This window comes from Lycium ferocissimum, chromosome 5 (assembly GCF_029784015.1).
Source record: "Lycium ferocissimum isolate CSIRO_LF1 chromosome 5, AGI_CSIRO_Lferr_CH_V1, whole genome shotgun sequence".
Classification (NCBI taxonomy): Eukaryota; Viridiplantae; Streptophyta; class Magnoliopsida; order Solanales; family Solanaceae; genus Lycium; species Lycium ferocissimum.
The window spans coordinates 11669213-11680600 of record NC_081346.1 but is presented as its reverse complement, the minus strand read 5'-3'; the positions used below and the strand labels follow the sequence as shown (position 1 = coordinate 11680600).

General features: G+C 37.5%; 1 protein-coding gene across 3 annotated transcripts; it reads left to right on the top strand.

Annotated features, from left to right (window-relative positions):
* The first annotated feature begins 6254 nt into the window (after positions 1-6254).
* LOC132056009 (serine/threonine-protein kinase AFC2) lies at positions 6255-10181 on the top strand. Of its 3 annotated transcripts, XM_059448053.1 has the most exons (11): positions 6255-6437; positions 7346-7538; positions 7947-8127; positions 8228-8276; positions 8374-8488; positions 8668-8759; positions 8884-9040; positions 9159-9223; positions 9306-9403; positions 9510-9612; positions 9702-10181. In XM_059448053.1, the coding sequence occupies exons 1-11, from the start codon at positions 6336-6338 to the stop codon at positions 9846-9848; spliced, it is 1302 nt and encodes a 433-aa protein (XP_059304036.1). In that variant the 5' UTR covers positions 6255-6335; the 3' UTR covers positions 9849-10181. The 3 variants fall into 3 exon arrangements, with proteins under 3 accessions (XP_059304036.1, XP_059304037.1, XP_059304038.1); XM_059448054.1 differs by lacking the exon at positions 7346-7538; XM_059448055.1 differs by lacking the exons at positions 6255-6437; positions 7346-7538; positions 8228-8276; positions 8374-8488 and having other exon boundaries at positions 7965-8127.
* The last annotated feature ends 1207 nt before the right edge of the window (positions 10182-11388 follow it).

Sequence of the window (11388 nt, the reverse complement as noted above, 5' to 3'; positions counted from 1 at the left end):
CCACCGAGCCCGGGGCAAACACGAAAGGCGAAAATAATGGCGGATATGGTGAATTCGAAGAGGCCACGGGTAGTAAAGAATGCGATAAAACACTAAACAAGGATAAACGTGTTACCGTGGTTTCGCGCTACCCACCGACCACGAGACAGTGGGCCCATGTCCGATTCTCGTAGGGGTGCGGCGGAGGAGAGCAAAGAACCCGTTCGCTCAAGTCACGGATGACGGGAGGGACGTATCGTGGGCGGGAGAGCGAGAGAGAAGGATGAGTCAACAAGATCAAAAAATGGATAAAAAATGACTAAGTGCATAAAGACGATCGCAAGGATCGAGCTTACGCTTATTGTTCCATTTCTCTCCGGGAAGGCGGATAACGGCGGGGATGATGTCCTCGGTTTTCACTCGGACATACTCTCTCTAGCCGGCCCTATCCCGGGTCCTCGTCCATCTTCGAGAAGAACGGGTTCGTGCCGCGCTTGACAAGTTTTATTACGCCGCCCGAAGACCTCGGGGAATATAAGCGTATCAAATGGCCCGGCGTAAATCCTCTCGCCGTTGTTGGCTAAAAACCGGAGACACGCAACGACCCTCAAACGATCGGACCGATGCACGCGCTAAAGTCACACCGTAGGTCCGGCACATATCGAGGATGACCGGATCGATCGGAGGATCGATTTTGAGGGTAAAAGGGTAAGTGTATACGAACAAGAACCCTTCTCGGTGATCAGTGACCGATTCATCCGGGCCCGGTGCAAAAACCCTTACCGGGCGGGTATCCCATCCGCAGTCGGCCCGGACTACTTCGAGTTTTTCCTCGGTAACCGATGAGGGATATCGCCTCACATCGTATCCCCTATCCGAAACCGTGGACGGCTTGTCGACCTCGAGGTCTTTGTTAAAATTGAATTTGGCGGAATAATATCCGAAACTACGAGCTCGATTCTAGTGGGATGCCGGACCGGATCCGGTGATGACATCGGTGGAGCTTCGTGGGAAGTAGACTCGGACATATCGAAAATACGAAGGGGAAGGGTTGGGAAGTGAAAAAAAGGAAGTGGAGAAACTTGTGTCTCGAAACAACGAAAAACGGCCTCCCGAACCAAAGCAAATGGCAAAGGCAGCTCTTTGCACTAATTTCGAGTCGGTGATTCAAACAACAAGTCGAATGCAACTGTTAGCAATTTATGGGAATGAAAAGGAATATGGAGAGAAGGGGAAGCTGAAGAGAAGAAGAGCGTGAAAAATGGCAAGTGAATGGGTGATGGGCCTTATATAGGCGAGAAAGGGGAACGGTTACCGAGGGTGACCAATCGCATAACGCCGCGTGTCCCCATCATTAATGAGGGGTGACGTGGCAGAACGTGCAAAAGGCGGTTGGCAGAGGCGTTACGTGGTCATTTCCCGCCAAAATTTAAAGATAAGAACGAGCCGGCCGAGTCACCGGTTTCTAAGGTTATTCACTCCCCGTTACCCCGACGGATCAGCATAACGAGGAGTGAGGGGCTATCTGTATACGGTAAATACCGGACACAACGTAAAACCGAAGCAATGAGGACCGAGAGAAAGAAGAGAGGAACATGCCTGATGGCATTCGAGCTAAACCGGGGAAGCGCCTGCACCGGAGCTGAGTAGGGTTACCATTTGTTCCGGTGTAGCCGTTGGTCCGCGTCGCCATGGCTCCGGTGTAGCTGTTGGCCCGCATGGACGTGATTCCGGTGGGGCCGTTGGTTCGCATAGCCGCTGCTCCGATGGATCATTTGGTTCGTATATCCGTTGTTCCGGTGTACCGTTTGGTCCGGTACGGCCGTTGCACGAGAGCCACGCGTCAGTAGCGTCCTGCCATGGTCAACTGCCAACCTTGCGTGTGTCAGACGGCGCCGTCAGTCTAGTCCCACCAAATCGCATTCGAATTGTCCTTGCTATGATTATTTTATTTATTTTCGCATTGTACGAGGCCCATGGAGGCAACACTATAAATAGAGGACATCCTCCTTTTTTGAGGGGGTTGGCTCCCTTTATCTTCAAAAGAATACCTTTAATAGAAGAAGCTCATATATCATTTTCTCCTCTCATTCCACCCTTCGGCCACGGCTGTTTCTTCTTAATATTGTTGTTAATGATATGATATATTGTTCATGACGTTTATATCTTTAGCTATCTTATTGATGAACCTTCAAACCTCTACTTTCTTTTGTCTTATCAATCTCATGAACTAAGCACATATCCTATACCCGCATATAAATTCAATTGATTATCCGATTTCGGGGTAAACAATTATGCCCTTTATATTTTAATTTGTAGGTACATATTTGATGCAAGAGACAAAGCAATTATAACTTTATTGGAAATGATAAAGAATAAGCTTAGGAAGAGGTTGTATAAGAAGGACGAATGGATTAACAGGTACCAAGGTCTCATCTGTTCCAAAAAAAAAAAAAAAAAAAAATCTGAACTAAATAAGACTTGAGGCAGCATGGTTTAGATCAAATTTTTCTGGTGGACCAAGATAAGATACGAGAGAAATTAGGAAGGAATAATGGTAAACTAAAAGGTTTTGGTCAATATATGAGTATATGTTATTTCTTACAATCTTTAACTAAAAATCAACAATGTGTAATTAAAAAAACACTTGAATAGGTTGAGTGACTTTGAAGGTGAAATACCAATAGTTGTGTGACTTTCTAATTAGAAAATAAAGTTGAGTGACTTTCTAGTTAAAAAATAAAGTTGAGTGACTTTCTGAGTGAAACATCCATAGTTGAGCGACTTTCTGAGTGAAACACCTATACTATTCACTGGGATTACAGTTCACACCACTTAACACTTTACATGCACAATTTAAGTTACAAATTAAATTAAGGTTCTGTATTATATTTGAGTTGTCAGCTAACGAGAAAAGTAACAAGGAATAATAAGTTTTCCTCCATTTAAAAAATGATAATTTTTCCCATATCAAGGCAAGGAATAATAAAAATTTCATGACTTAATGTTTGTTGGTATATATATAAGGGTAAAAATATATTCGCACCGGGTGTTTACACCAAACTAATGAATGTATAACATGTGTTCGAATATATACAACTATCACTTAATCATGATTAATTAATGTATATATTCACTTGATTAAATCACTTAACCATGGTAAATTGCATTGATTTGGTGTTAACACCCGATAGAGGCAAGTTTTTACCTATATACAAGTCTCTAACCCCGGGCATCAACGATTATCAGAATGCACATGCACAATTCGTACTAATTATGGCCATGTAATTAGTATCAATTCCTTTAATCAATTAACTGATGAATTGGATATTTTATGTGGGAAAATATCTATATATATCTATATCTATATGATTTTAAAAGCATGATTATAAATGTTGGTTGACCAAAATATCGTTGAAATATTGAACAACTTTTATATCCTTAAAATTTTAAGTTAAGTAAGGATAAAATTGTAATCACCTTTAATATTTTAAAATTTTAATTAACTTATACTAAGGATTTTAAATCCAACCATAAATTTATAAATCCTATTCGACTCAATCTAGAAGTTAGCAAATTAAATCCTACTAAAATTAAAAAAGGACGTCCATGATTTTCTTTTTGACATGATACGAAGAGTTTTGATAAAGATTAAAAATCATAGAAGAAGATTAGTTCTACTAAAACTGGTTCTTTTAAGTTTATAAACATGTAATACAGAATTCATCAAAAAAAAAAAAATTGCATCACATATATGAATTCTTACTAAATAATAGTAACACTTAGTTTACTACCATAAAAGACAATTTTAAACTGATGTAGCGTCTGTCAATCAAACCATCTTCAATGAGTATTCCAATACAAACTCGATAGATAATGAAGCAAGAAAATACTATACAATTTTTTTGAATTATTACGTTCAGGATCTTCAATCTAAAATATAACAAAAAGAAAAATAAGATTCGATAGTGATGGAATAGAAAATAGTGAGACATTTAGTACTTAGACTCAAAGTATTCGTATTACTTGAAGCAAGAGAAAGCACGAACATAGAGACTAGTTATTATAAAAATATGAATATAAATGTTGGTTGACCAAAATACCCTTTAAATATTGAACGACTTTTATATCTTTAATAAGCCCTAATCCTAATTGTTATTGAACATACTACTACACATGCGTTAAAACTACTATCCTATTACTGCTAATGTTAGGCAGCATAGGTTAATTAGAAACATTGTCCTACTACTCCTAGGAACTCAACTCAACTAGGAATTTAATTCACGTTTTAGATTTGAATAAATTGATCTCTTTTTCTTTTTCTATTCGAATTGCTTCTTTCCAAAAGAAAAGTGTTCTGAATTTTCGTTGTATATATTATATTCTTCCTCCATTGCATTGGTTAAATCACAAAATAAAAAGCAAGATATCATCCAACGAGCTATAATATTTATATACTACATAGCAAAAAGTGCAAAATTTATAAAAATGGTTGACCTAAATTGGGGTTGAGGGATTGAGCTATTTTAATTTCTGTTCATGCATATTGTCTTAATCTTTTACTATCAATGTTTTCTAATACTATCTCCATTGATTTTTACTTTTCTACTATATTAGAAGTAAGTTATCATTTTTACTTGCCTACTTTATCATATCAAAAGAAAAACAATTTCTTTTGATTTGAAGGAGTATTAATTTTAAGCTTTGATACTGCTTCAGAAAGAGAATAACAAAATTTGCAAGCTTCTTGAGAGGTATAATTTCTTCCCATTATTATACTCTTTATTTTCAACTTTATTATTTTGGTTTAGAGGTGAGGTCTTTGTGCCAACTAATTAACCGTGTTGTCTTGTTTTGCCTTAGGATTTTCATATCTTATTATTTCATAGATTAAGAATCAATCCATACATATAAGTTTTTGGCAATGAAACTTATTACACGTTCTAGATACAGTGCGAAAGAAATATATAATTACAATCTGTTTAATTTTCTAAATTCATGCATGCATGTGGAATATTAATTAGATGGATGTATTAATGACAACTTCTAATCAAAATAAGTTGATCAATGCTTGTAGAGGACATTTAGGCAGAGAGAAGGGCTTTGTCCATTTTTGAACAATTTCTTTGGATGAAAAAGCAAAGTATCACCTACCGGCAAAAAATAATTACTTGAATTAATAAAAGAAATTTCATATCGGGTAACGATGTATACATTGTAAAGCGGGTTGTTCCCAATTTACTTTATGAATGACTCTATTTGTAACAGGCTATCTTTGAACATATCACAAAATTGTTAGATCTTTTAACTCTATCTTACTATCAGTTAGAAATCATTTTAATATTGTTCAGTAAAGTTTTCAATATTTCTATGTTTGTAATGACAAAAAATAAAAAAAAATACGGTCACACAATCCCTGATGTGGATAATATTTGTGGTGAAATAGTTTTCAACACGGGTAAAAGAATAATAAACACATACCAAAAACATCATTTTAAAGAAGTATTAAAGTATATCCGAAGTATGGGCACCTATGATTGAAACGTAATAATTGAAACTTGAAAGAATTAATCAAATAAGTTAGCAGATGGAATAGATTAAAATGTAATTGAACACCAACAACAACGCAAGTTAAGTAACACACTTACTCAATTGAAAAGCATAAGAATTAATATCTAACTAACGAATCTCGGCTTTTTTTTGCAGGTTCTATAACACAGTATTTTACTGCGTTATAGATTTTTTTTTTTAATTGGGTCCTATAACGCAGTATTTTACTGCGTTAAAGAACTTAACTGTACCGTTACAATTAAGTCCTTTCGTCACAGTTTTTTTTTGAAGTATTTTGGTTCAATCCCACTATTTTTGGGGTATTTTGGTTCTGGACTCTACTTATATACTCAGTAGTTTTTTCTCACAAAAGAAAGGCCAAAGCCCAAACTCAGAATTTACTACATCCAGCAGCCCATTTCTGCACAACTTGGTCACTTGGCTTATATTTATGATGGGCCAAAGGTTGTGCTCTCTAGAAAGAAGCCCAAGAATAGGTCAAAATCCTTAACCACGGTTAAGGCTAACCACACCCTATAATCATCAAAGCTAAAAAATCAGAATACAACCCGATATTAGCTAAGGTATGAGATAAGGTCGCCTATTGAAATAGTAAAAGCAAGGGACACGATATACGACACGTGTTCGGCTCCGATTCAATATTAACCGACTCTTCACAATTTGTTAGGTCAATATTAGGTTGGATAGCCTTAGGTTTGATGCTTTCACATCAACTTTCTGCGCAATTGCTTTCTCTCTCTAAAAAACTCTCTCTCTCTCTCTCTAGATTATTTAAGATTTCTGTAATGGAAACAGAGCGCGTGACAGGTTTTCCGTTAGCGAATCTGGACCGTCGGCCAAGAAAGAGGGCGCGTCTAGGCTGGGATGTACTACCCGAGCAGCCAAAGGTATTAGATCTGTCTTTAAATTATTCGATTTGTTTTTTTTTTTTTTTTTCGGTTTTGTTTTGCTAGATCTGATCGAGTATAGATTGTTTTTTCGCATCAGGTATGGTAAAGACTCGGTTTTTATTGTTGTATGTTGTATCTTGATTAGATCTGTTGTGTTATTATCATCATGTGGTGTTTTTTGTAGTTGGGTTTTTGTTTTTCAGGGTTTGATTTTTGTTTCTTCAGACGTGAGGGTAAAAATCACTATATATTTGTCGAATCTTTCCTATTTTTTTGTTATAAACGTTTTATGATCAGATCTGACTTGAATTATTTATTTTAGGGATTTTATGATTATTCATGATGTTTTAATTACATGTGAGTAGTTTTTTGGGACCAAAATTTTATGTGCAAGGATGTTATAATGTTAATTAGCAATGTTTTTGAAAAGCTCTCATGTGAATTTGATTACTATGTAAGAAAGAGGGGTCCATATTTTATGTGCTTCTAAATATTCATCTCAAGCTATGTCACATGTCTGATAAATAATACTTGTGTCAGCAATTGTTTTGCAATTTACTATAACTCTATCCAAGACTACTGAAGAAATTAACACTTGAAAGTTTTTTTTCCAGAAGAGTTATTACTTAAAATGATTTTCATAATGATTTCTAGGGATCTCTTTCTTGAAGTTGGAGAGGTATATAATTATATAGCTTGATCTAAGTCTTCTGAGGCACTTTGTGCTCCAACAATTGATTAATGAGAATTTGGTTATGGTTGATTGTTTTCTTGAGTCCTTAAATATTAACATGCTACTTTTATGTTATTTTTTGTGAATTCTATTTCCAACTTTCAAGGTACCAAGAGGTAATAATAAAGTTAGTTTTGTATTAAGATACGATGAATGGAATGCCTGTGTGTAGGCTCAGCTAGGATTGTTTTGTGGACAAGATGTTGGGAATGTGACAAGCTATGCATCTTCAAGGCAACTCACAGACCTTACTAGAGCTCCCTTTATTAATAAGGGAGTTGCTCAAAATGGTTCTCCCCCTTGGAGAGAAGATGACAAGGATGGGCATTTTGTGTTTGAGCTGGGAGAAAATATAACATCACGCTGTAATCATCTTTACCATCACCAAAAAGTTTACTTATTTTTTGGTGCCCTGGTTATACTGACCATCTGATTATTTTTGCTACGTGTATAATGGTTTATGCACTCTAAAATATATATATATATATATATATATATAAAATGATTTGGCCTATATTCTCCTTTTCCTAAAATCCTGCATTAATAGTATTATAGTTAATGTTTTTCATTTTATCAGCTTTTATTTTCTTAATTAGTTCCTTTGATTAGATCGTTGCTCATCTTTTTGGGGTCATTTTGATACAAAAACAAAAATGGTTTCCAAAAAAAAATTAGTAAATGAGAACCCATTTTATAATGGCATGTAGACTGTGGATTGCCCCCTTTACAGCTTTTTGCCCCCCTAATACTCTTTTGGTTTTCCTAAATTGTAGATAAAATCCAAAGTAAGATGGGTGAAGGTACTTTCGGTCAGGTCCTAGAATGCTGGGACCGTGAGAGGAAAGAAATGGTAGCTATTAAAATTGTTCGGGGCATGAAGAAATATCGTGATGCTGCAATGATTGAGGTTGAAATGCTTCAACAGCTTGGTAAACATGACAATGGTGGCAATCGGTGAGTAATAGCCTGTTAAATCTACTGTTATCCTAACCTGTGTACTCATTCATGGGATTTTGTTATTTGTCAAATGGTTGAACTGGTTTGTTCCTTGCAGTTGCGTACAAATACGGAACTGGTTTGACTATCGTAATCATATCTGTATTGTAAGTATATGAATGATTGATTTGGACGGATTAATTTCCCCACCTAACAAATCTTATGGGGATTAAAATTTTGGATGAACTTAAATGGTTTTAACAGGTCTTTGAGAAGCTTGGACCAAGCTTATACGATTTCCTTCGGAAAAACAATTACCGTTCATTTCCCATTGATCTTGTCCGTGAGATTGGAAGACAACTGTTGGATTGTGTAGCATGTGTGTAAAAAAAGCTTTGTGCACTTTTCTTTTCCTCAATCATGCATTTAAATAGATGCAGATAGGGTTCTTGCTGAATATTACAATTTACCTCATGGATGGAGCATACATTGTATTTATTACTACTTCAGATTGATAATACCATCTTGTAATTGATTATGGTTCTGCTTATCTTGTAGTTATGCATGATTTGCGTCTGATCCATACTGACTTGAAGCCTGAGAACATACTTCTCACCTCCCCAGAATATGTGAAGGTTCCTGACTACAAGGTGGCTTGTTTGACCGATTAGTGTTACTTTTCTGTTTTCTTTAATATGCGTGGGGCACAAGCTTACTTTGTATTTAATCTTGATACTACTGCATAGGCTGATGTTTGTCAATTTTTTGTTACAGGTTTCTTCAAGGTCACCAAAAGACGGCTCTTACTATAAAAGAATTCCAAAATCAAGTGCTATAAAGGTAATTGATTTTGGTAGCACAACATACGACCGTCAAAATCAGACATATGTTGTGTCAACTCGTCATTACCGTGCACCTGAAGTAATTCTAGGTAAGGAGTGGTTAAAACATCTAGGTTTCACCAAATTACGATTTTCCGAAAAAAACACATCTAGGTTTCACTATTATCCTGCTTCCATGACTGATCAAATTCACCTTATCTATTTCAGGTCTTGGATGGACCTACCCATGTGATATATGGAGTGTTGGGTGTATCCTTGTGGAGCTTTGCTCGGTATGCTTTCTTCGATCTGGCTGGACTATGGTTTCCTTCCATTTGATTGGTTGCAGTTAATGAATTTTGTAACTTCATTCAGGGTGAAGCATTGTTTCAAACACACGAGAATTTAGAACACCTTGCTATGATGGAGAGGGTTCTGGGCCCCCTGCCTCAGCACATGCTGAAAAGAGTCGAGTAAGTCATAGATTTGATCTCTCAACAATATAATCATACTGATTCAACAGGAGGGATTTCTCTTCTTTACAGTAGATTTATGAATTACTTCCTGGTTTAATCACAGCCGTCAAGCGGAGAAGTATGTTAGAAGAGGACGGTTGGACTGGCCTGAAGGGGCAACATCTCGTGACAGTATCAAAGCTGTGTTGAAGTTGGCTCGCCTTCAGGTATTATTGCTAATCCTTTTCTATTCTACTACTATTTGGTTGAATGAACTTGCACGGTTGTTTATGAGTAATTGTCTTCCGTATTGCAGAACATAATCATGCAGCATGTGGATCATTCTGCTGGGGATTTTATTAATCTATTGCAAGGACTTCTTAGATATGATCCTTCAGAAAGAATGACTGCTCGGGAAGCCCTGCGGCACCCATTCTTCACCCGTGATCATCTTCGGAGGTAGAACGAGTTTTGCCTTTACTCATATGCACATATGCCCTTGCATGACGGTGCCCTCCAGCCTTGAATGCTATTTGGTGTGGCGGGGACTCGAAGTGGAGCCATCTTTCTCTTGGCTCATTCCAGTTTTCTTGAATTTGACTCAAGCCGGTGTAAATAGATCCAAAATGCTGGTTTCTTGCGGGGCGTTCTTGTAATACTAGGTTATGGTGGTGGGGATGGTGCCCTGCCAGTGTGTATAAGATGATGTCTAACCCTCGATTACTGGCAAATTGCAACTAGTATCGAGTTTCTTTTTACTTGAATTAATATGAAATGAGATTTACCCATTGCTTAACTCGCTAGAATTTTATCCAGCAGAACCCATACTTGTGTGTGTTGGTAAATGTCTATTATATAATTGGTTAATATTGTGTTTCTAGATTTTTTTGCCCCACATATTTAAGAAAATAGGATGACTGAATATGAAGTATGGCCAAGGTGCGTGTAGCCGGAATGTATGAGATGTTTTTGGAGAACTAAAAGAGAATCTAGGTCTCTCTATCCGTCTATGGTTATTGATGTCATTAGTCAGTTGTAAAGACGGCTATACCCTGATATGTCTGCAAGCGTTCTAGACTTTCGCGTTCTAGACTTTCTCTTGCAGTGTATTGAGTAAATTTTATCCTGATGGTGTGATTTCGTCAAATAATATTTTTACACGTAAACAATAAATAACTCAAAAAATCTGAATAAAAACAAAGACAAAAGGAAGAAATGAGCGTGGGAGATCTAGATTGTTTATCTCGGAATCCATATTTGGTTTACTTCGTATCTCTTCTTTTGTGTAACGATCAAAGAAATGAGGAAAAACGATCACGGTACACAACTTGAAGAGAAACAAAAATAGGAAAAATAGAATATTGGATGTCGAGGGCACGTGCTTTAGCGCAGTATTTAAAATAAATATTACTAAATAATAAGTAACATATATATATTTAAAATAAATAATTTAAATGAACAAATAAGTATTTTAAATAATAATCAGGATTAAAAACTCATCGAAGTCAAGAATCCTGTCTCCCTCTAAATTCCTCACAGGCCGTTCATCAGCTAATGAAGCGCGTAATGCCGCCCAATCAATGTTATTACGCTCCTCCATGTATGCATTCTGGCTCGGCTGTGATGATGATTCGGGTATCTCAGCAAGTAAGAGCGACGGCGTAAACGTAGGTGAGTCCCAGTCAAGTCGCCACCCGCAAACGGCCGCGATGGACCAGGACCGCGAACGCCCTCTCGGAATGGGATCGGCCTCATCCGTCTCATCTACCGTATGGTGTCCTTCGACCACCGTGTCCTCCGGCCGGCATCGCGGCCCTTTACGCGCACGGCGTCCTCCGGCAAAGCCACGGCGTCCTGCGCGGCACGGCCTCCGCCATCCGGGAGCACCGGTCCTCCACCCTAGCGCTTCCCCGATACTCAACCTCCCGAACGAGGCTCTCCCCGCCCTAATCTCGCCCTCGCTCGGATACCATCCTCCAATATCCGTACCATCTCCGCCGCAA

Excerpts from the sequence above, each read along its gene's own strand:
- LOC132056009 (XM_059448053.1), top strand. The coding sequence starts at position 6,336 with ATGGAAACAGAGCGCGTGACAGGTTTTCCGTTAGCGAATCTGGACCGT. Across the intron at positions 8,128-8,227 it reads CATGACAATGGTGGCAATCG|TTGCGTACAAATACGGAACT; the intron begins GTGAGTAATAGC and ends TGTTCCTTGCAG. Across the intron at positions 8,277-8,373 it reads ATCGTAATCATATCTGTATT|GTCTTTGAGAAGCTTGGACC; the intron begins GTAAGTATATGA and ends TGGTTTTAACAG.